Source organism: Salvia hispanica, chromosome 3, assembly GCF_023119035.1.
Source record: "Salvia hispanica cultivar TCC Black 2014 chromosome 3, UniMelb_Shisp_WGS_1.0, whole genome shotgun sequence".
NCBI lineage: Eukaryota > Viridiplantae > Streptophyta > Magnoliopsida > Lamiales > Lamiaceae > Salvia > Salvia hispanica.
In genome coordinates, this window is record NC_062967.1 from 39,916,779 (window position 1) to 39,940,228 (window position 23,450).

At 36.0% G+C, this 23,450-nt stretch overlaps 4 protein-coding genes and 2 long non-coding RNA genes across 10 annotated transcripts; 4 read left to right on the forward strand and 2 right to left on the reverse strand.

Moving 5' to 3' along the window:
• The first annotated feature begins 78 nt into the window (after positions 1 to 78).
• LOC125216652 (NDR1/HIN1-like protein 12) lies at positions 79 to 760 on the forward strand. The gene has a single exon (XM_048118407.1). It carries the CDS (start codon positions 107 to 109, stop codon positions 707 to 709), a length of 603 nt encoding a protein of 200 aa, XP_047974364.1. The 5' UTR covers positions 79 to 106; the 3' UTR covers positions 710 to 760.
• Positions 761 to 807: 47 nt separating this feature from the next.
• Positions 808 to 3,448, reverse strand: LOC125216651 (protein GAMETE EXPRESSED 1-like). Its single transcript, XM_048118406.1, has 6 exons — positions 3,407 to 3,448; positions 2,501 to 2,996; positions 1,848 to 2,435; positions 1,644 to 1,770; positions 1,234 to 1,568; positions 808 to 1,150 (listed from the first exon to the last, which is right to left on the reverse strand). The coding sequence occupies exons 2-6, from the start codon at positions 2,983 to 2,985 to the stop codon at positions 889 to 891; spliced, it is 1,797 nt and encodes a 598-aa protein (XP_047974363.1). The 5' UTR covers positions 2,986 to 2,996; positions 3,407 to 3,448; the 3' UTR covers positions 808 to 888.
• A 310-nt stretch (positions 3,449 to 3,758) lies between these two features.
• On the forward strand, positions 3,759 to 7,349 carry LOC125215194. The gene is made up of 9 exons (XM_048116540.1): positions 3,759 to 3,936; positions 4,047 to 4,138; positions 4,500 to 4,571; positions 4,685 to 4,791; positions 4,973 to 5,028; positions 5,377 to 5,551; positions 5,701 to 5,784; positions 5,907 to 6,206; positions 6,340 to 7,349. Exons 1-9 carry the CDS (start codon positions 3,772 to 3,774, stop codon positions 7,176 to 7,178), a joined length of 1,890 nt encoding a protein of 629 aa, XP_047972497.1. The 5' UTR covers positions 3,759 to 3,771; the 3' UTR covers positions 7,179 to 7,349.
• Positions 6,197 to 8,032, reverse strand: LOC125215195. The gene is made up of 2 exons (XR_007175220.1): positions 7,817 to 8,032; positions 6,197 to 7,017 (listed from the first exon to the last, which is right to left on the reverse strand). It is a non-coding gene; the product is annotated as an uncharacterized LOC125215195 (long non-coding RNA).
• Positions 8,033 to 12,732: 4,700 nt separating this feature from the next.
• Positions 12,733 to 14,705, forward strand: LOC125210854. The gene is made up of 2 exons (XR_007174411.1): positions 12,733 to 13,031; positions 14,007 to 14,705. It is a non-coding gene; the product is annotated as an uncharacterized LOC125210854 (long non-coding RNA).
• A 3,281-nt stretch (positions 14,706 to 17,986) lies between these two features.
• On the forward strand, positions 17,987 to 23,417 carry LOC125212381 (rop guanine nucleotide exchange factor 14-like). Of its 5 annotated transcripts, XM_048112542.1 has the most exons (10): positions 17,987 to 18,273; positions 18,569 to 18,670; positions 18,835 to 18,859; positions 19,189 to 19,316; positions 21,143 to 21,514; positions 21,586 to 21,740; positions 21,835 to 21,909; positions 21,995 to 22,264; positions 22,339 to 22,677; positions 22,896 to 23,417. In XM_048112542.1, the coding sequence occupies exons 4-10, from the start codon at positions 19,241 to 19,243 to the stop codon at positions 23,271 to 23,273; spliced, it is 1,665 nt and encodes a 554-aa protein (XP_047968499.1). In that variant the 5' UTR covers positions 17,987 to 18,273; positions 18,569 to 18,670; positions 18,835 to 18,859; positions 19,189 to 19,240; the 3' UTR covers positions 23,274 to 23,417. The 5 variants fall into 5 exon arrangements, with proteins under 5 accessions (XP_047968499.1, XP_047968497.1, XP_047968498.1 ...); XM_048112540.1 differs by lacking the exon at positions 18,835 to 18,859; XM_048112541.1 differs by lacking the exon at positions 18,569 to 18,670.
• Positions 23,418 to 23,450: the final 33 nt, after the last annotated feature.

Here is a 23,450-nt window from a genome sequence, read left to right on the forward strand (position 1 = left end):
AAACCTAAGAACCCATCAACAATCTCAATTTCTTCCTACAAAATTACCTAAACATTACTACTTCCATTCCTAATGCCCTCTCTCTATCACCACCCCCACTGCCCCAATGCCAAAACGGTTAGGAGGTCCCAACCAAACCACCCACCCCTTAATCTGGTGCGTCTCCATCGTCTGCGCCATACTAACCGTGCTCGTCATCATCGGTGGCATCGTGGTCTTCATCGGGTACGCCACCCTCCGCCCCAAGGTGCCCCAAGTCAGCGTCGAACGCGCCCAAATGGACACCATCTACTTCGACCAATCCAACCTCATGATGCTCCAGGCCACCATCGTCATCAAGGCCGACAACGACAACATCCGGGCCCACGCCAGCTTCTACGACATGGCCTACACCCTCAGCTTCCGCAACCAGAAGATCGCCATTCTAAAGGCCGACCCCTTCGACGTCAAACCCAACCACTCCCTCGAGCTCAACTTCGTCGCACAGTCCCACTCCATACCGCTCAACCAAGAAGAGGCCGACGCGATTAACTTATCGTTGGAGCAGAGTGTGGTCGATCTCGACCTCAGAGGGATGTCGAGGACGAGGTGGAAGCTCTGGCTCATTGGCTCGGTTAAGTACGCGTTGCATTTGGATTGCAAACTCCTTTTGCCGATCAATCACACCACCATACATCATCCACCAGCTTGTACTTCAAGAAATAGTTGAAGAGAGGAATCCTTTTTTCTTTTTCATTAAAATAGGATCCTCTTTCTTAATTAATCTCAGTTTTTTTTTTTTTTTTTTTTTCTGATAATAATGCAATTTAAGTTATTAAGGTTATGTTATTGCAATTCATCTATCACTTACTACAACAAAAAACTAGGCATTTCTGTGTGCCAAAACTTCTAACTTCGCCTACGAAGGTTGTAACTCTTCGTATGCGAATTGGTGACTGAGGAATTTGACTCGTCAAATTCCTCAGGCAGCACGTAGTCGGGATCTTCCAGCAGCTGCACATCTTCTGTCAGCTCTGTATCCACCCACGAACGCCAATTCATATCGCTCTCGACATCTGCATCCCACGCCACCATCTCCTTGCTCCGCTGAATGCTGTTTACCTTCTCCATCAACGTCATTAGCATCTCGTGGTTCAACACCTCGTAATCCCTTCACAACACACAATCCACCTCAATATTAACGAACTTTGGCCAAATTCTGGTTTTTTCTACGAGATTTTTCAAAAACATTACCTGTAGGTAAATATGGCATACACGTACTGGACGGATGCTGAGAGCGCGAAGAGTGACCTAACAACGCGTATCAACCATCTTTGTCGCTCAACATCCGTTGTCACGGTCCAAAATATACTTATCTCAATCAAGAACGTCGCGCACAGGCCTAGATACAGCCTATGCCTCACGCTGTAGGCGTGCTTTATGCTGGTCAGCATGTAGACGATGAAAATTGCAAACGAGTAAACCAAGAACGCGATGATGACACGTGACTCAAACAGCATAGCATTGTGCAGTTCAAAGAGCTTATCCAAGGCAACAAACATGGTTGCTTGCTTCGATTCAAATGTTTCCTGCAACAATACGATTGCTTCTCATCGTGTACTAAAACATTCTAGTTTGGAATAACATTGGAAGACTGCACAGACCTGAGCTGATAATATCAGTTTCGAGTTCTCCACTAGATGATCATGAGACTTATGGAGTTGCTTCTGCTTCTCGAGCAGTTCCTCCTGCTGCTTATGCCCGAATTCAGCCAACTTCTGCAGCGTTAACCTGTAAATCCACGTTGCAATGTTCGATATATTCAAGTTTATTTTATGATTGATTACAAAACTATGAGAAGTTTATACCTGCTCTCTTCAAGGGCCTGTGACTGAAACTTGGTGAGAAAATCGAGCCCCTCGAGAGCTATAGACTGCCCGTCCAAAAGCTCTTTCTGTTTATCCAACGATGTCCCGGCCATATTCCCTATATCGTCTGCTTTACTCTGTAAAACACTCATCCTCGATGACATTGCATCCCCAACCTTCCCAATCTCGATCTCTATCTCAGCTGCTTCGTTTCTCAACTTGACAATTTCGTCTCCAAGATTCTCGTACGAGCTCTGAAGCAACTCCATTCCCTGTGCCAAATTCTCCTTCATTAACGCTTGCCCCTCGCTCAACTCCATCTGAGACGACATTATCCCCTTAGACTGCTCGTAGACTACTTCAGAGTACCTCAGCACGGAGTTCACGTGATCCTCCAACACTTTTGAGGTCTCAGCAACTTTCTGAGTCCGGACATCTATTAAGGCTATAGAATCATGGACTTGCTCCGCGTTCTGCATCAGTATCTCCCCTTGTTCTTCGATCTTTCCTAGCTTCGCCTCTGCGTACTCAGCAGTGCTCTTGAGCTCGTTCACCAATCTCTCGGTTTGATGCTTGAACGCCTGTGTCCTACAACAGATTTCATCAATGAAAAGCAATAGAACAAACACAGATAAGCTAAAATGACTACTCACTGCAATTGGTGACAGATGGAGTTCGTTTCGAGAAAGTATTCAAGATAGATTTGGTGATTATCTCTATCTAAACTCTGCAAACACTTCCTCATTTTGGACTTGGGATCACAATGAGGGAAAGGGGGCCGGCCCGTGTGCCTCTGGAAGCAATCACTGAGGCTCCACGCCAGCCTAGACCGTAGTTCCTCATCAGCAAGGGTCCTAGCACATCCTTCAAACACGCCCTGGTAGGCCGTCTGCCAGCAAGAATTTGGCGCGAGCATCTTGTTCTTGGCGTTCTCGATCAACTGGATCCCCTTCTCGTTGTCATGGAGTGCTTCCAAGGAGAACTCAGAAGCCACATTTTTGTAAACCGCCTCTTTCTTGCTTGAATGAGCATCCTCTTCGTTCGATGAAAAGAACCAGCTCGACGATACACGAGTTTGTGACAGCAACATGAATATCAAGAGCAAGACGAGGCGATAACAACAAGGCCGGAGATCCATTCTACTCCTTCCTATATGATTCATCAATTCAATCACACATAATTAGCTTTACATATATCAAACATTAAAATCATTACAAAAGCATGCAAAATTCAATAGCATCACGAAATGCAAATAGAAGACTAAAAAACATGTAATTAACTAAGCTAAGAACATATATTTATTTTCAACACGATAAAAATTGAATCTTTTGTTTTCAGTTCTTTAAAATTGAGATATTTTCTCACGATTTCTTTACAAACCGATTACTTTCCTTTCCTATTCTTCCTTACCATTTCAGCCGCATGTTTCCAAGTTAATTTATCCTAATTCACTGAAACTATTTTTTTTACCAAAAGTGGAACTTCTCATCATTATCAAACAACCAAAATCAGAAAAAATCAGCAGTGATGAAGCAAGCAAGGGAGATCATAGTACTTACAAATTTCAGAGAGAGAAAGATGGTCTCAGAGTGGCGTACACAATAAGATTAATAACTGAACGCGATTGCAAAATTGGAAAGCAAACATTGAAAATTTGGTTTGATTATTAAATCATTTTTTGAAGAAAGGCTTTTGAATTCAAGAGACACGTTGTTATATAAGGAGACGTTTTTTTTGGTGGTTGACGACCGCACGCGCCAATTCTTTTTCCCGTGCCTTTTTAGGCCCGTTTCTAAGCCCGTTATTTATCGAAACAGAACCGGGTTGAGACTGACCAGAACCGGCCGGTTCAATTCTTCATTGAAAACCGGGTCTTTTCCCTCAAAAACTTTGCAATTGAATTCTGCAAAGGGAAAAAAAGAGAATGGAGTCAGTGTTAGGGTTTCAGGAGCAGGAGCGGAACGACGTCGTTGACAGCAAGTCGCAAAGTTTCAAGCTGGTTCCGTGGATGAGCTGGGACGAATGGAAGTTCGTTAGAGGCTCGCTTTTCTCTTCGTCTCTCGATTCCGTCGCATTCGCGCTCCGAAGGGTGAAAACTTTGAATTTGATTGGATTGGGATTGTTGAAGCTCAAATTCTTGGGTTTGGTGCTGCTGTTTATTGTTTTGAGAGTGATTTTGATTTATTTTGTTGGTGTTAGATATCGACGTGGCGGAGCAGAGGGTGCCTCCCTGTGGCGGTTGATGTTACTGCTTCCATCGTTGAAATTCAGCAGAAAGATCCATTTTTTAGGTATTTCCTATCCTATCAAATCAATTGATGTTTTTTCCTGGGGAAAAGATGACAAAAATCAGTGAAATATATACTACTTTGGTGATTACTTTGGTTGTATAACGTCAAATTTGTGTTTGATTGTTTAATTTGACAAAAGAGTTCTTTTTTTTTTAAGAAGATTGAGTTGATTTTTTCTAGGATTGCATCTTTTCCTAATTCTTTTCTGTAATTGAAAATGAGAGCTTCAGCTATCTCTGTATGCATATATAGAGGAATTTAGTGTGTTTTGAGAATTTTATGATTTGGATTATTAGTTTGATTAGGAGATGAGGAGGAGCAATGGAAGTACCTTTGATATGTATTCTTGTTTTCTTTGTAGAAATGAGTTGGATGAAACTGCTTCGCAATCAGAGGAACTCTTGGCCATGCTGTATTGTATGGCTATTGTGAGGTGAGCATACTTTTCTACTCTCACTGATTGGTTTTGTCATTTTTAGGTTTTATGTAGGCAAGACTCAGTGTTTCCTTTCGCTTGAATTTTAACTTTCCTTTCGCTTCCACAAGGCTTGTCAATGGTGTCGTTGAGAAGACCCGGGAAAAGAATAAAATCTCGATAGGGGAAGCGGCTGATGCCATTGGGATTCCCCGAATGCTTATTGATATTCGTCATGGTGAGTATGTCTGAATTTCTGTCTTGCGGCATCATCCTCTTTACCCTTTTTTTATACGAGCACTACTGAAATCCTGCTGTGTTTCTTGTATGAAAACTTGTCAACAAAATTCTGTAATAGATGCAGTGTAGTTGTATCATTTCAGTAACCTTAACTTTATTTGGCATTTGTATTCTTGTAGAGGGTTCTCATCGTGATCTCCCTTCTCTTCAACTGGTCCGTCTTGCATCGAGAAAGGTAATTCTGTATTCTGATAATCTGAGCAGTTATAGTTTAATGGTGCATCTATTCCCCTCATTTTATACAACTTCTTCTGTTATACCATTAAAATTGACATGTTCCAATAAATCAGCTCAGGCCCCGGTATTGGTTACTTTTGATTTTTGTGTCGATTTTCCAGAAATTCAATTATTTGATTTACTCGTTTTAGGAACTGCTTAGTAAATAGTAGCTTTCGCCTGTTGGATAATGGTTTTGTAAAACCTTGATGAACTGATATGCACAGCATTCGGTGTCCCATTATTGGCTCATTTAATGCAGTTATTGTACACTAATTCTTTGGATGTTTTTCTGAATATAATGCAGGCACTTGATTGGTTGATATCTTACTATTGGGAACCTCAAGAAAAGGCAATTCCTGTGCAAAACAATAAAACCGCCAATCTCAGGAAAGAAATCAAGAGCAGCCTACGTGAAGTTTCTCTCTGTCTGAAGGCGAAACAAATGTCAAAACTTAGTTCTGCACACGTCAAGGGAAAACGTGAGTACTCAATTTATGCATTGTCAAATTCTGGTGCTGTCGATTATATCCATCATAGCAGAATACTTGTGTCCAACACTATTAGGGTTCCTAGTTGTCAATTGATGACATCTTGCTGTATAAGAAGTGACTTAAAAACTAATGTGCAGGTCTTAAGCCAACGGAACTCTTGCCTGCGCGTAGTAAGTTTCTATTTCTTGCAGCTGGGAAGTCATCGCATGCCAACTCTGCAGGTAAAGTTCTCAAGAAAACATTATGATAAGAGAATTTGGTCGAGATTTTTCTCTCTTCTCGAATAGCCTACTACCATGTATTAGGTTCATGATGCTTGATTGGTCTTACGCATATTTTTCAGGTTCTAAAAAGCTGCTCGTAAAGGCAATGAAGAATGCCCTCCGCTTATATTCTTCATTTTCTACCGAACTAGTCTATCTTTTGTTGGAATACTTGCTAAGCGCTATGGAGACGTCCAATTTAACCGAGCAATCGGAGGATCCACAATTCGTTGGTAGCACTCAAAATAACAATACAGCATTTGATGACTGGAAATCTGTTGTCTTAAAATTGTCAAGAAAAGAGCCTGAGCTGCTTATAATACTCAGCCAGGCAGTTCTTGAGAAGATAGAGACCAATAAAACCATGAACTGTGAAACAGGTAATACAACCGTGTTGAATTTTTCTCGTGCATCTCAAAGTAGATTTACGTTTACATATATCCATTCACCAAATAATACTATTATATGTACATTCATTCACCATAGAACTAATCTGTTGTGTATCTTCATTAGGTGACCATCAATCTCCTGTGGACTCTGCAAAATCTCGTCGATCTGAACTGCTTTCGTATTTATTTGAATGGCTCGTTGAAAATCTGAAGACACTGAAACCTGCTGGTTCAAAGGAATCTGCAGAAACCAAAGCCTCCAAGAGGGAGAAAAATCTCCCAAGAGCAACCGTTTTAGGATTATTGCAGAGATGCCTCTTGGCCTCCATGCCCAGTAACAAGCAGCTCGCAGCTTCAGCCGTCACCCTAGCACAACTGGCCGGAGGGAGCTCCCTAATCCAGAAACTCAAGAAGCTTGCTTTACTAGAGCAGCCGGCGGTTTTAGAAGCAAACTCCACCAGCCTTGAAGATCACACCTTTCTTTCTCAACAAGAGTACTCCATACTTGAAGCCAGAGAGAAGCTCGAGTCAATCAAAGAACAACGGATGCTGAGGAGACACGAACAACCGGATCTTGGTAAGGTCGGAACCAAGAGGAGATGGAGTGTTGCCAAATCATGGACTCCGTGTCCCATTGGGATGCTGTCCCATACGATCGGTTTTTCAGGTAAGCTTCCGGCCCTTGACCGCGTTGAGAGTCACGGGGAAGTCGTTACAGTGTCGGGAATCAAAGAAGTTAGCAGCAAGGAGAGTAATGGTAAAAGAGAAGCCGAGGTTAGCACGGAGAAAATGGACTGGGCGCCTGTAAAAAAGGTAGCGGTTGAAGCCGAGGTTAGGATGCAAAATGAGAGTGATTCAACTGCACAAGGCATTAGAGGGCATCTGATGATCGATGGAGTGTGGAAGAAAGTTGAAGAGGGGGAGCTGTTTGACATTGCAGCAGCTATAAGACTAATAATCTAACACCCAAGATTCTTCAACTACAATTTTGATCGAGTTTTTGAAGTTAACATGGATAGTTCGAGTGTTTCTTGTCTTCAATTTTCCATGTTTTGTAACTTAAGAAATGGAATTTCGATTTTTTAGGAGGTGGTTGATGACAAACAATGAGAAGATTGTTTTGTATTGTTTCAATGCGTTCTTTACATATTTTGTTGTTTAATGTATCATATCATGAGTAAAATTTTGCATATAGCTTTTTTATAGGTAAATGAACATATAATTCTACTACTAAGTTAATTCATGCTCACAATGTTGCATATATCTAATCTGAATGCAGGCTGTAAGATTGTATCTATCTAATTACAGTTTATAATCGTCATTTGGTGCTCATGAATTTCTAATTAGAGTTTATTAACTATAGCTTAGATTAGTTTAATAAAGAGCTAAATCAAAATATTTGGATGGAATCATACAAAAACACTAGTAGTACGACTTGGCAAAATATTTGTAGAAATTCATTTTGGCCGGTTGAACTTTTCTCAAACTGTTTCTTTTTAAGAACCAAAAATATTTGTGTCAAAATGATAGAAGTAAAAAATCATTTAATTACGAGGAAACAAACTATAATTTCAAAAAAAAAAAAAGACAATGACTGAAACCTGGTGATCTCGAGAATGAGTGGATGGAAATCCTGCAGGGGCGACCTGAGAACATGTAAGTTGACGATGCATCAATTATATGTTCTCATGTTGCCCCCGATGGACTTCACCACCAATAAGTCATCATTTTCTTGATTGAGATTTTTTTTTTCAAGAAATTCTAGTGATCAGGTTTTATAGTTGAAAAATCATGGTTGTGTATTTGTGTGGTGAATGGTGATACGTACAGAATTTTTTAGAGTACAATGGAGTACAAGGAAGAATTTATTGAATTGTACTTGAAGCCACTATTATCAGTACAAATATTTGGAAAAGTACATTGAGATTGATTTCATAAGAGCTCTTATATAGCTAAATTGTGTGTTTGGTAATCACGTTAGTTTTAGTGAATTGCCCGTGTTATTTTTATTGCTGGAGTAATCACGTTTTGAAGCCTTTGTTTCTGTTTAGAAATTTTATTTTAGGCTATGAAAATTCTATCTTTGCCCTAAACAGAATTAATGATGGGTTATACTATTTATTAAATTACCAAATACAACAACTAGATAGATAACTATGACAGACCATACATATTGGGCCTGATCCAATCCAAGGTTGGATGATTATGAAAGTCCAAATCAAATTGGCCACATCGTCACCATATAGGAGTACATTTTTAGAACAATTTATTATATTTCTCTGTTTTCTTACTATTTGATCTGATTATATTATTGTGGAGCTGCTGTGACAAGTTTGATACATTTAGTTGGACACTAATTGGAAGGAATGAGAATGCTGATTATACATTAGCAAAATATGCTTTACCAAACATATTACTAGTATATTCTGCTTATTTTGAGCAATTTAGTTGCTTTTGTGAATTATTCTTGGTTTTAATAAAATTCATTCTTTAATTTGATTTCATAAGGATATAACTATACAGTGGCGGATCAACTTGAGAACAAAGAGGTATGACTGTACCCCAAAACAAATTCTAGTCATTGGCGCAGAGCGGTAGGATGTTGTCTTTTCAGTGCGGAGAACCTGGTTCGACTCTTCTACAAAGCGTATTTTAGTATTCTACAAAGCGTATTTTAGTATCAGCCTACTCCTACATTTTAGCGCTCTTGATTTTATATGAATTTTGAGCATTTATGTATCCTTATTTACATTTAATAATTTTTAGCTTTTCTATGTTAAATACATTTTGTTTTTTTTCTTTGTTTTACTGTTTCTCGTTTTTTTTAAAGTTGCCTAATGCATTTAAATTTGTATATATTTTTTATTTGCTAAAACATTAAAGACTTGCAAAATTTAAAACAAAATATAAATCTAAGTAATACTCTAAAAAGTAACTCATATACTCTTTATATATAATAAACAATTTTAATTAAAATAATGATATAGATTATGATTGAAGAAATGTAAATTAAAGAAAACATAAAAAACTAGTCAAATTTTATAACTTCAATTCGCTGTAATTATTTATCGCGCTCCAAATTTAAATTTCTGAATCCGCCACTGTAGCTGTATAACAACCCGCAACTCTATTGTTTGGAACAAATATTATTATGTATAACAACTTTCTGCGTGGAGAATTAAGATCCATAAATATTTAAAAAAAATTAAATAATTTTTGGATGTGATACACCAGTTTATGGATGCCCTATATATATGATCCAAATAAAGTCATGGTTTTCACTTTTCAGATTATTGCAATCCATAAATTGTGGATAAGTAAAACCCAAAAGTGACCACATCATTAGATCCATATAGATTTCAATAATACAGATGTCTGCTTTTCATGAATATGTATCATGTATTGTTATGGAGCAATAATTAATAGTTTCACGTGTTACCTTTACCAAAATTTATGAAGTTGGTTAGTAGTTGCAAAACAATGAATTAAAACTTCAGATTTTTTTAAAATATATTATGAGTTTTGAATAGGAGAACATGTATGGATAGTAAATTGGAAATGTGAAAGTTTGTAATCACAAAAGTTACCTATTCCGTTATGTCGTAAGTAGGGTGGGTAAACGGTTTTCGGTTATTCGGTTAACGAGAATTGAATCGGAACCGGTCGGTTATCGGTTAACTGATAACTGAAATTTACGGTGTTCGGGTCGGTTCCGGTTTAACATTTTGCTCCAAGTCGGTTATCGGTTATAACCGAAGAAATTAAATTCAATTTTAATTAAATTATATTTTTAATTAATACTAGAAAAATTGTAATTTACTTTCTAACTTTGTAACAATAGAGGAAATTGTAATTTACTTCCAAATTTTGTCAATTGCAATGTCAAAAAAATCTATTTTAATTTATGTATATATCAGTTATACTTATAATATCTCAAAGTCCATAAAGTGTCTAAAGTCTAAACATTACTTTAAAAATAAGATCTCTCAAAATCAATAAAGTTTTATTGCTTAAGCATTACTACTATTTCAAAAATAGGATAACTCTTCACTTATTATTGGAGAAAAGTTTTTAAATTTTAGGTCATTTAAAGTTTAAGTCTTTTAAAGTGCCTTAATAATTTATGTATTACTTGTAAATAGAAGTATAATAATAATAATAATAACAACAACAACAACAACAACAACAATAATAATAATAATAATAATAATAATAATAATAAAAAAAAAAAAGTAGATGAAAAGTGTAAAGTTAATACCAAAAATAATTTTAATATCTATTAAATTTTTAATTAATAATAGAAGTAATTGTAATTTACTTTCAAACTTTGTCACAATAGAAGAAATTGTAATTTATTTTTAAATTTTGTCAAAGTCTCATATTGCAACGTCAAAAAAATCTATTTTAATTTGTATCACTATACTTATAATATCTCAAAGTTTATAAAGTTTCTAAATATTATTTTATAAATAAGATCTCTCACAGTCAATAAAGTGATTAAGCATTGCTACTATTATCAAAATAGGATAACCCTTCATTTATTATTGGTGTAAAATTTTAGATCATTTAAAGTTTAAGTCTTTTAAAGTTCCAAAACAATTTATGCATTACTTGTAAATAAAAATATAATAATAATAATAATAATAATAATAATAATAATAATAATAATAATAATAATAATAATAGTAAAGTAGATGAAAAGTTAAAACCATAAACAATTTTAATTTCAATCTGGTTAGTTCGGTTATAACCGATAACCGACCGATTCTAACCAAGTCGGTTAATTAAGTAACCGAACTTGAAATCGAGTCAGTCCCGGTTAGTTTTTTGACGAAATTATAGGGTCGGTTAACCGACCATAAGTGAGATGTTTTAATTTGAGCACAAGATTAGTAAAAATGATGTTTAATTAGAGGAGAATAAGTAGGACTATAGGAGAAAAATTAAAATAGGAAAGATAATAACTGGGGTATATTTTGTCAAAAAAGAAAATCTCATTTTAGATGGGACGTACCATAAAGTAAATATGAGTCTTTACTTATAGTGGGACGAAGGAAATAAATAACATGAGACTTGCTAGCCAGTTCGTCTCTATGAGACGACATTTGGAAGCGACCCCAAACTAGAAATATATATTTAAAGAATTTTCAATAAGAATATGATGAATTACAATAATAAAACTAATTATACATAAGCGAAATACCCATAATATATAAAAAGTCAATAACTATAATGATTATCAAATTTGATAACGCTTTTATATTTTAATTTAATAAGATAATGATTCTATTCTATTTCTTTTTTATATAGAGTGGCCGACTCGTGGTGATGCGTTTTTATTTGCATTCACAACCGATTCCTACAATGGAAAACGTGAAACCTTGTATTTGTTGACTATTTAGGACAATGGGACCCATTCACTCCATTTGTCAACAGGTATATAGTCGGAAAGTTTGAATATTGAAGTCGCCGGCAATGCAAGGAAGGCATGAAGATTGAGGTTGAGCGGTGGAAAACAAGGAATGCATGATTAATCCATTTTAGAAATGCGATTTTTAAAAATGGTGTTCAGTGAATTAAATATAAGAGAAAAAATAGACGAGTTGAGAGAAAATAAAAGTAGAATGATTAAATATATTGATTTTTATAAAAAGAAAATGATTCAATTATAAAAATGTATTTAAAAAAATAATATTATGATTCAGTATAATAGAAAAGAGTACAGTAATATTTTATGTACTAGATAAAATTTTAATGCACCAATAAAATCTTATTTAGTTAATCTAGTTAATACTCTATTCCTTCCAGTATAAATAATTTTTAGTATTATTTTTTTTCTAAATCTTGTCATTTTTCTTAGAAAAATATAATAGTATAATTTATGTTTTCCCTACGGGTATCTTTTTACTTAATGTTTTAAATATCATAAGCAACGTTCTGTCATCACTCATCAACGCTTTTTACTCCATAATGTTCCACACTTCCCATTTTAAAAGAAAAAATCTCGTACTATGATATAAACCAACCAAAAATATCTAGATATTTCTTACCACTTTAATTTAATAATTGGTTTTAGTTAAAAAGAGAGAGAGAATGTTGCAGAAAAAGAATAAAATCCCAGAAATAGATTTAAAAATCAGATTCCATTCCAAATGAACCAACCAATGCGAGAAAAGTATATAAAAAATAAAAAATGAGAATCCAAGTACAATTCAATATCTATAATTCTATTATTACCAATAGTAGTAAATCTACCTTTTCCTCACCTTGTAAGTAGAAAAAAATTTTAAAAAAGAATAAAGTCTTCCATAACGCGCACGCGTTTCCTCCAGTGGCCAATCCGTAATTATCTCCAAATCCAGGGACTATTTCACAACTCCCAACGACTTTCATCTTAATTTCGCATACTTTTGTAACGTCATACTAGCCGTTGATTCCGGACACGTGGCAGTATCTGCTGCGTCCCCTCCAGCTATAAACTAACAACCTCACCTCCCTCAACCTGCAATCCCACCTCTTCTCTGTGATATGGCTCTGGATTTATTGGATGAATACTCTTCAAAGCAAAGCGTTGGATTCTGTTGCCGCGCCCTCTAGCTCGCTTGGTGCAGGTCGGGAACTTAATTCGCCGATTGCGTGTGAATTTTGCGGTGAATTTGAGCTCTCCAATCGTACATGATGCGTGTGCGTGGTGAAAAAAACATTTGATTGCCGCTCAATTTGGCGAAAATCAGGTTCCTGCCTTGCATCAACTGAACCGGAGGCCGCGGTGAATGATTTTTTATTGGATTCACGTGGATCTGCGATTGATATGGCGTAGGTGTTAATTTTGAATTCGATTTTTTTTTCGGATCTGAGTGAATTGTTTTTCTGCAATGAGCATGAATTATAGATCCTGTTTCTCTGCAATGGCAGATACCTAATTATCACTCGTCTGTAGAAAATTAGTGCCCTTTTTCCTTAAGTAGTCTAGCTATGGACAATTTAATTCCTGTATTGCTAGGAAAAAGTATGAATGTAAGTATTTCCATAGCAGTTGATGCATCTTCTTATCAGATTATAATTAGTAGATAATAAGGGAATGATTAATTGACTTGTTCTCATAGAAATCTTAGTGTTTGATTGTGTCATTCTTATTAGTTGAATTTCATTAATTTTCAGGTTTAACTCTTTACAGTAGTAGCTTTTCTTCCGAATTCACTTATAATACTGAAAAAGCACTGTTTTTTCACAAAAAGTTGATACATTTTTGTGATGGCTGATCCTAAGCCTAGTGTGATTTACAAGGATAATTATGCTAAGAAGCCTGACTCTGAGTGAATTGCATTGCTTTTATTGTATCCATGATATTACATGAGTTTTACTTCTTTCTTTCTTTCTCCAGTATGACTGTTTCTGTGAATCATGTGAGTTGTTTCCCATCATGTTGAAAAAATATTCCTCATGTTGCAGTGGAGTATATGTTGGCTTTATTATGGGTATAACTTTGTCTTCTAGTGCCTGAAGGAATAAAATGGCCCGCTCCCTTTTGTGCTTGGGAGGATAATGGGCATATATCTAGCAAACCTGTGTTCTTAGTTGTCATTTTAAACTGCATTTTCCTGTATTGTTCTGCATAGCTACTACATCCACTTGGCATATAAAATGCCCCAATTGTTACAATCAACAGCTCCAAGATTTGTCTTTTAGAATGAATACATATTGCTGTAATTGATTCCACAGTTTCATTAGACTGTAATTTGAGTCTAAAATAACTTCTCAAAGACAGCATCTGCAAATTTTGCTTTCAAGTGAAGGTACCTGGCATTGATTGCTTAGAGATTATGTTCTACGTGCACATCTTTTTGGATTAGTTTCCGGTGATGTGGTGTCGTGGGCGAGTTTGATATGAGCAGGGATTTTTCATTTTTGCAAGAATTTGATCAAAGAAAAGATCTCCATAAAGAGGATGGATTTAAGATTTGGAGGTGTGGCATGAAAATTTGAATTATTTACCTTAGTGTGACTAGTTTCATCAATTTTTTAGTGTGACATGGTAAACAGGTAAAAGGACAGAGAAAAGCAGAGATCTAAAGTCAGCGGATCCAGTGATGCACTGATACTGTCTGAAGGCATGACTAAGGTGCAAATTCTTGACCTATAAACTGTTTCTACATTGATCGATTGGATGCAGATTCAAGTTGTACACACAAAAAAAAAAAAGAAAAAAAAAAAACCAAGAATGGGGGAGAAAAATGTTAGTGTTACCACTGCTGATATGCGAAATGGATCGTATACCCATTAGTTTCTTTTCATAGTAGTCTTTTATTCTTGTTTCTTTTGTCCAAATTGGTTACTTATCAGAGGTCATCAGTTATCAATTTTAGGAGCTGATGAAATAATTAGATTTCTGAAAATACTAACTTGTTGGAGTGAGCTAATAATGATAATTAGTCCTATAATTTATTTGTATTTTGACTAATGGTATAATAAAGGATCTCTAATTCTTTACATTTGTATTAATGGTAGAAGAATCATTAAATAGTTAACTGATAAAAACGTCTCATTTTGTGAACATTTATTGTTTGCATTTAACTCTATACATCATAAAAACCAGTTCAATCTATATTTGTAAGTGGCCTTGTCCTAATTCTAAAATTGAGACTTGAATGAAAAATTTCAATTCAATCTATTGACTATGTAAAGTGGAAACGATAATCGAAAGTTTGTATCCAATACTGTTATATATGAAGGACAATGATATAATGTTAAAACTAACAACATATTTAATGTAAAAGTGAGCTCAAAAATAAAAACCCGGATCCCTGGAGTGGAACTTGGAGATGCGAATAGACGCGTTCGCAGCTCCAAAAATATCAGTGCCGGCCGTTTTTTTCTACCGCAGGTGTTGCTGAAAGCCCGAAGTTCCGGCTGTTCCGCGGCAACAATATTCAACCTTTTGATGTGAGATGAACTCTCTATCTTAAATCCTCCTTTTATCAAGAATTTTCTTTGTTTTTCAGTTTGGGGCATTCTAAATAATTGTAATACAAAATAAATTTAATTCGGCTATCTCACTTTGAATTCGACGGCATATGGATGGATAAACACTCCAAATTCATTTAATATGATTATTAATTTGACAGTGAAACTTCTTTACAATTTTTAGATGTCGCATTCTTTGATTTCTTTTTTTTTTTTAATCTAAAAATATTGGTAATTTGACAGATTAAATGCTTTTCAAATTGTATAGTCTAAATTGATTTAGGTCTTTTTTTCCTGAAAGAAAATTACTGAATTAGTTCTAGAACTTAATTTGTTTTATATATTTATGAAGCAATGATCTTCGGCAGATAAATACTGATCATATAGTAATAGTATTTTAATTTTCTAAATAACACTAGTACTACTCCATAAAATTAGAGAATAACAAAATTATTATAAAAATAGAAAATGAAATGAAACTAACTTATTTACAACCGAAAAGTTGAATTTTAGCTGAAATGGGCTGATTTTGGATCCACTGTGGGGCCATAAGTTTGAATTCTAACTCAGAGCATCCACGGTGATCGGACCACTCGTTCGTCCTAGTGGGCGGATAAGTAATTGTCACATTGGCATTTCTTAGTCCAGCCTTTCCTTCTGCAGTGGTTCCGACTTAGTGTCCATCCTATAAATTAAAACTCATTTTTCATTTAATTTTTAATGTTATGTTTTTTTTTATGTTTTCACATATTATAAATATGTAAAAAATGATTTTATGAGAAATGATTTTATGGTTGTATTATGTTTTCACATATTATATACTATGTTTTATGAGAATGATTTTGGAAGAGTGGTGAGTGAGTTGTGTGAGAAATGAATGAAAATGTGGTGTATTTCTAGATTGAATTTTTTTAAAAAAAATATGTAAAATGCGTCACTCGTCCTCGTCCGGCGTCGTCCGTGTGCCTACAATGAACGGACGACGTGACCGACGAGCAATGGGCAACACATCGTCCGCGACTGAAATTTCGGTCGTGTCACTCGTCCGGACGGTCCGTCGTCCTGCAATGGTTGGACAAGGAGAATGAAGAGGCCTCGTCCGGACGAAATTCCCACCATTGCGGATGCTCTTATAGGAGCTTTCACATAACCCTAATTTTCTACTTGCAGAAGTAAATGTAATTAACAACAAATAATATTAAATCATACAAATTCGAGAAATTCCAAAATGGAGGTCGGCAGGAAATGCATGAGTGAAGTCTCTCTCACACAAAGAGTCTATATTTACTTAATTTTAAAATTTGGAAGTCCCATTTTTATCTTTAAAATGTGCATTTTCAGCTAAAGTTGAAAAACAACAAATGAATTTAAATTCATTTCTACGGATCGTGTATTCGTATGCCATTTCTCAAAAATCTTTTAGGGTGGGCTATAATATGACCAAGGTTGCAAGTCTCGTCATAGTTTTTATAGCGATATTATTGTCGTCCGAAATCTGATAGTTGATTCGAATAGTACACTAGATTTAGAATACTGTGATAAAAAATTCATTACTATAAAATTAAACCTAAATAAAAATTTGAGGGTTCTTTAGTGATTCCATTTCTGTATATAATCCACAATAATTGTCACCAATTTTTACTTCAATCATTTTTTTTGTATGAATAATATTATATACAGTACTATAAATTAATTAAATGCATATGAGCATATTTATAAGTCTTGATTTGTTCCATATACATGTGATGTGAGGAAAGGGGATATATTCTTGAGTGAATATTGATATCAATCCCAACAAGCTTTTGTTTACCTTCTCGTCCCGGTGTTTTTTCTTCTTTTTAGTTTGCTTTATTAGAAAATGTTTTTTTGGCAGATACTTTTGTGATGTATTTTATTGTTGAATATTTGCTTTTTTATATGTTGATTATTTGATTTCGTTAGTTTTTTGTTATTGGTATTGTTCTGAAGTGCTTTTATACTGTTGTATATTGTTTGACAATTTTGCATTTATACTGCTAATTTATTGTTCGATAATTTTAACTCTAAGCATTTTTTTTGTATAAAAAAATCGTGCCCCAATGAGTAACAAGGTTGTACAAACTTGTCATTTTCCTCCAACAAATAACCATAGTAACATACTTGTATCATGCATATTGTATGGTTGAATGATAATTATTAACAGTATAGTACAAATTGGGTGACTGTCCGATTTTGTTTCTAATTTAAGCATTTGAATTACTATGACAAACACGTTACACTACTAATGTAAGTACAATAATAATTCAAAACTATAGGTGCATATGGACAAACAAAGATTATATAGTAAGTACACAAAAAAGGAACAACACAACGCTGCACATTGTAGGCCCCAATAATTCAAAATTGTTAATCAAAATATGTAATCATTTTGACATTTAATCACTAAACATTAACGGGAAAACTAATAACATCACAATTAATGTTCCATTCAATAATTTGATTATGTTTCTCATTTTCCATAACGTGTTTCCTTTTATCAATTCATTTCATGTCACACACATTTATTATGTAATCCAATATAATTACTGTAGTTAATCCTCTTCTTTAACACCTTCTTACCGATTGGTAAAGATTTAATTAAGGTAAATTGAGTACTTATATACTGTATTTAGCATTTCATGACTTAATTATTTCTCTCTGATAAAACCTCCTCAATTCTAGATTTGTGCTTCACTTCCTCAACCCCCTACACTCTAATTTCCATCACCAAAACACATACACACACATACTAATGTAATAAATGCAGTCATAGGCATAGCTCTATATTCTTACTACAGTTCTTGCTCTTGCCCAATTCCTACTCCCCTTTGTCTGTTTCTGACGCTACAACATTACTCCCATTTATTTCTTTCATTCTCTCTTCCATCATTTCTAAAGACTCTTTTTATCTACCTCCCATTTTACTGCTTTGATTTTGATTTCACCCTCTAAACCTTTTACCTATCTACAGCCTTCATTTAATCCATAGGGGAAGACTGGTTTTCTTGAAACAAGCATTTATTTTTAGTTGCATTCATCATCAAACAAGAGGGTTTTCTTTGCTGCCATCACAAAGGTACACCATTCTCTCTATGTTCTTCTGGGTTTTGTGTTAGAGTTGAAATTTCATATAAAGATTCGATCTTTACTTCAAATGTGATTAATGAGCTCAACCCTCTATCTTGTCTTCATTCACTTTCTTTTTTCTACCTTCCAAAATGTGAAATTTCATATAAAGATCCGATCTTTACTTCGTCTCTTTCATGATTCACCTATTTTTTCACCACAAACACACTTTATATGTGTGTGTGTTCTCACCTTTTTTTCTCGAGTAGTTTTAGTCATACTCTTATTTAATTTTTCATGCACAGTCAAAGCAGTGTTGCAGTGTACTGACATACAACGCAAGCTCAAACTACCCTCTTTTATTGACCCATTCCTTCTGTGAAAAAGCTTGCTTCATTACGTCAAAGGTTATTTTTTAACACACTTTTTACTTGCAAGATTCCATTTTTCTCACTTTTATTTTATGTTATCGTGCACTCCACTCCTAGCTCACTGAGTTCAGTTTATGAGTCAACTTAATAGCATTGGGATTGATTAATTAATTTGTTTTTGGTTCAATTTGGATTTGTAGAGGGGGCAAATCGCCGCAAAATTTGGTAATCCCATTATTTCTTCTTTCTTTTTTGTTATCTCCCATGAAAGATATTGTTTTTAATAGTGCTGATTCTTGTTATACAGTCGCAACAATATTTGTGACTGAATTTACATTTTGTTAACTAGTTTTATCAAGACTCAAGTAATACCTTTGATTTACATATGGAGTGATAATCATGATGTTACTCACCCTCTACATTTTGGAAGAATCTTCTTCCTTTGTCGACCTGTCGCGTTTCAGTTTAGAAAAAAATCTCACATTATTTATTGCTAAAGAAACCTCAACATCAATATATCATGCAATTAATTTTATATCTCTTTCTCTATGCAGGAAGGAGGTTTATAAAAATCATATTTTTATCGACAAGGATACCGACACAACGATGATCATGAGGAGGAGATTAGCTTGTTGTACGAGAAACATAAGAGATATGAGCAATGACTTTGATGAACAAGAAAGTAATTTTCTTTCCCCAATTTAATAATAGTATTTTTTATGAAAAATAAATCAAGAATCATAAACTGTGGAGTATTAAAACAGAGCTGTTGTTCTGTTTCACATTGTTTGAAATACTGGCGTCTTGCCGGTCTGGTTCGGCTCCTTTTTAAACGTACATTACACGTAGAGGTAAATGCATCCCGGAACATACGAGATTGAAACATGAATAGGATGCATAACTAGAAATGCTTTTTTTTTTTTTTTTTTTTTTGTGTATAGGACAACTTGTCATGGTGGGTCACAACTGAGTTTTATTTTATTTGGAATCTAAATACAAAGTTTTTAAAAAGTCATGGATTGGTTGCTATGCACCTAATTACCTACCCCATGTGTGTCTATCAATGTAAGATTATGTAATTTGACCAAAAAAAAAAATTGAATCTTGGGGCTTAAAACTCTTCAAATGAGGAAATTTCTTGGAGTGTTGGAAATGTGCCCCCTTCCTAATATTAATTGGTCAAGTCCCTAGAAGATAAGTAACCCAAAAATATAATATTAATAGCAAAACATATAAGCCTATCACTCTGCATTTTGTGCACATTTAGCCATGTGGGGTTGAGTCTTATTTATTATACATTTATTTCACCCTGCAAGAAGTAGTTCAATGCCACACCACTGAACAAGAAATCCTAGCATTATTGGTCAAATCTAACTGATAGAAGACTATTATATATTCATTTCTTTCTTTTTTATTTGTGAGAAGGGCCCCATTTTCTTTGATGCCATTTAACTTGCTTAGTCAATTTCATGGCCCCCAAAGATTTCAAAATGCTTGCTTTTTGGTGTTTGAAATGGGGTAGAGGAGAGTGTGAGGGGAAAAGTTTTCTGTTCTCTTTTGTTGGTGTGAAAGAGATTTCTCAATAGCTCTTAGTGACGAGGGACTATTGAGTTTATATGGACCCTAATTCTTTAATCATAAAAAATCATGACTCACATATGTTGGGACAAATAAAAGTCATTGTCTTCTGACATCTACTTTTTTCAAATTTAAATGGTTTCTGTTTGGATCTACATCTCCTGGAGAATTATATTTCCATGATCAGTCCATCTCAGATCATCTTGTTTTTATGCTCTCTCAAATATGGACTTTTATGCTTGTTGCAAATTTAAAAATATCACAACTGAGATCTCAAGTTCGGCCGCTGATTGCTAGTTCTAACTATAAGACAAAAAATGGAATAGAAAAATAAATTCCCCCGTGATTTTCGTTATAGTGTAGCCCGGTTTCTCCAGTTGTTTTTTTTATGTATTTGCAAATGTGTCTTTTGCATCGAACTGTTGCGTTTTTGTCAGTTTTAAGTTACAATATGTGCTGTGTTACTTGTTTATACCATGTGCAGATCACACAATTTTTGCACCCGGATATGCTTAAGTAATCTAAGAAAAGAATAGAATCAACCGAGACTACTGTTTGCAAAGTTCTATGATCGTTGCATTCCCTTTCTGACATATGTTCTTCGTATGTTAATTAATCACGCTAGCAAAGTCCAGCGTTCTTACCTCTAGGCCGAAGACGAATGTTGTGGAGTAGTTTAAAGTGATCTACTTCTATTGGAGACAAAGCCTTGTTGTGAATCTAATTTATTGATAAAGTTACTATGATGTGTTATAATGGAAGTTTAGACAGAAAAAATTAGAATAAAAATCAAATATTTTCTTGAAAGAATCTCAAACTAGTGTACTCACAAAGTGATGTCTAGAGGTCTGGAAATAGTGTTTCTCGTGGACGTTGACAGTTGCCATTTTTGGTGTGTTTCATCGACTGACTTGGAATCTGTATGTTCAGGGATGACGACGTATAATGGTCTTGAGAGCTGCATTCATTCGTTCGATAACGATAGTGGCACCAGCAGAGGGGATGGCTGTGTCACTGACTTCTTTGATGACGATGACTCCAGCTGCTCGTCCAGCACTAATGCTTTTGGATCGTTCTCCTCTCTCTGGACCATAATGAAGAAAGACGATCAGTGTCAAGATGAGTGGAAGTTCACAGCAACCCTTCGTCCGACCCTTGCAAAAGGAAAGCCACACCAATTCTCAGATGTCGAAACAATGAAAGAAAAGTTTGCTAAGCTGTTGCTCGGGGAGGATGTTACCGGTGGGAAAAAGGGTGTCTCCACAGCATTAGCGCTGTCGAATGCTATCAATAGTCTAGCAGGTAGGGACCGTTATGCGTTTAGTTTCTTGTCAAAATGTCGCTGATGACAAATGTTGGTGAAAAAATTGCAGCTTCTGTCTTTGGTGAGCTTTGGAAGCTGGAGCCAATGCCGGAGGAGAGGAAGAGCGAATGGCGAAGGGAAATGGATTGGCTGCTCGCCCCAACGAACTATATGGTCGAGTTGGTTCCCACAAAGCAAAACGATGCCAATGGCCGAACTTTAGAGGTATATATGTGTTTTAGCCCCATCCGTGAACGATACGATGATTGCATCACGATTCACGAATACGGATTTGATCTTGTCTCGTTGCTACGTGCAGATCATGACTCCAAAAGCTCGAGCCGACATCCACGTGAACCTTCCAGCACTTCGGAAATTGGATTCCATGCTCATTGTATGTTGTTTCTCCACTTGAAAAAACGATCTTCATTTTTCAACATTCCTGCTCACTATGCCTCTTGAATCTCCGAAACCACCAGGAAATGCTCGACTCGATGGTGAATACCGAATTCTGGTATGCGGAGGTGGGCAGCCGAGCTGAAGGAAAGAGCCGAAGCGCTGGACAGAGCACGCGGTGGTGGCTTCCTTCCCCGCGAGTGCCCACAGTCGGCCTCTCGGAGATAGAAAGAAAGAGATTGCTGCATCAAGGCAAATTGATCTTCCAAGTGTTCAAAGCTGCGAAAGCCATCAACGAGAGCGTCTTGGCTGATATGCCGATCCCTGCCACCATCCGAAACGCGCTCTCAAAGGTACCTTCATGATCTCTCGTATACGCCTACATGGTTAAAAATGCGCGACATACTGAACTTGTTACCTGTATCAGTCGGGGAGGGTGAGCCTCGGAGAGGAACTGTACAGGATCCTGACTGCAGAGTGTCTGTCTACCGAGGATATGATCAGCTGCCTGAATCTGAAATCCGAGCACGGTGCTCTCGAAGCCATCAACCGATTGGAAGCTGCTATACTCGTGTGGAAGGAGAGAGTGGCGGAGCATGGCAACGGGAAGTCCCCCATTCACACGTCGTGGTCTTTCGCTAAAGTAGAACTCGATAAGATGGAATCGTTGACAAACCGAGCCGAACTACTGCTGCTGCAGCTCAAGAGCAAGTATCCAAATCTTCCTCAGACATTCCTAGATGTCACAAAAATCCAGTATGGCAAGGTATGCAACACAATACACTCTTCCGCCATTAATCGTCCCAATTTTCCATTTTCGTCCGTTCGTGAAAATTGTCTCATTCCACTAACTTTATCTCACTCATATTTTATAAGTATAAAAGCACCTTCCACTACCGTTTTCTATTTACTTTCCATTACATTTCTTAAAATCCCGAGCCAAGTCAAAGTGAGCCTCTTATTAATGTTGATTGTTATGTGTAGGATGTGGGGCACTCGATTCTTGAAGCTTACTCCCGAGTTGTATCTAACTTAGCATTCAGCATTCTGTCACGGTTAGGAGACATTCTTCAAGAAGACATAACGAGCAATCCCAACTCTCCGGTGGCAATGTCACATCTCGTCGGAGCTAGAGTTCCAGGGATCACGGACAGCCCGATGCTTGACCGCGTCAGGCACTCCCTCATTCATCGGTTGAACACCGTGGATGTGAAGAAACTTTGCGACTCAGGCAGCAACATTTCCGATGTCGACACTCGTCGCGACGAAGCTAAGATAAGCTCGGTGAGCAACGTGACACCTAGCCGGAGCCGAGTTTGGTGCATCCGCAGTCCGCAGTTCGTCTGGTCAAAATTCTCCTAGATACCAACTCATAATCCATGTAAATAACCCTCCCTGTTATGTGGAGTCACATTTTGAAACACATGTTCCAAGAATATTTTCATATATGTTTGTCATGAAAATAGGTTTTGAATTCGTTCTTTATCCATGGAATTTAGTTATTAATCCATGAATTTAGTTATTAAACCAAGAAAGTTA

Coding starts and splice junctions, on each gene's coding strand:
- LOC125216652 (XM_048118407.1), top strand. CDS start 107: ATGCCAAAACGGTTAGGAGGTCCCAACCAAACCACCCACCCCTTAATC.
- LOC125216651 (XM_048118406.1), bottom strand. CDS start 2,985: ATGGATCTCCGGCCTTGTTGTTATCGCCTCGTCTTGCTCTTGATATTC. Junction 1,771..1,847: donor CAGGCCCTTGAAGAGAGCAG/GTATAAACTTCT, acceptor GTGGATTTACAG/GTTAACGCTGCAGAAGTTGG. Junction 1,151..1,233: donor TATGCCATATTTACCTACAG/GTAATGTTTTTG, acceptor TGTGTTGTGAAG/GGATTACGAGGTGTTGAACC.
- LOC125215194 (XM_048116540.1), top strand. CDS start 3,772: ATGGAGTCAGTGTTAGGGTTTCAGGAGCAGGAGCGGAACGACGTCGTT. Junction 4,792..4,972: donor GCTTATTGATATTCGTCATG/GTGAGTATGTCT, acceptor GTATTCTTGTAG/AGGGTTCTCATCGTGATCTC. Junction 5,785..5,906: donor ATCGCATGCCAACTCTGCAG/GTAAAGTTCTCA, acceptor CATATTTTTCAG/GTTCTAAAAAGCTGCTCGTA.
- LOC125212381 (XM_048112538.1), top strand. CDS start 21,049: ATGTCTAGAGGTCTGGAAATAGTGTTTCTCGTGGACGTTGACAGTTGC. Junction 21,910..21,994: donor AATTGGATTCCATGCTCATT/GTATGTTGTTTC, acceptor CGAAACCACCAG/GAAATGCTCGACTCGATGGT. Junction 22,678..22,895: donor CAAAAATCCAGTATGGCAAG/GTATGCAACACA, acceptor TGTTATGTGTAG/GATGTGGGGCACTCGATTCT.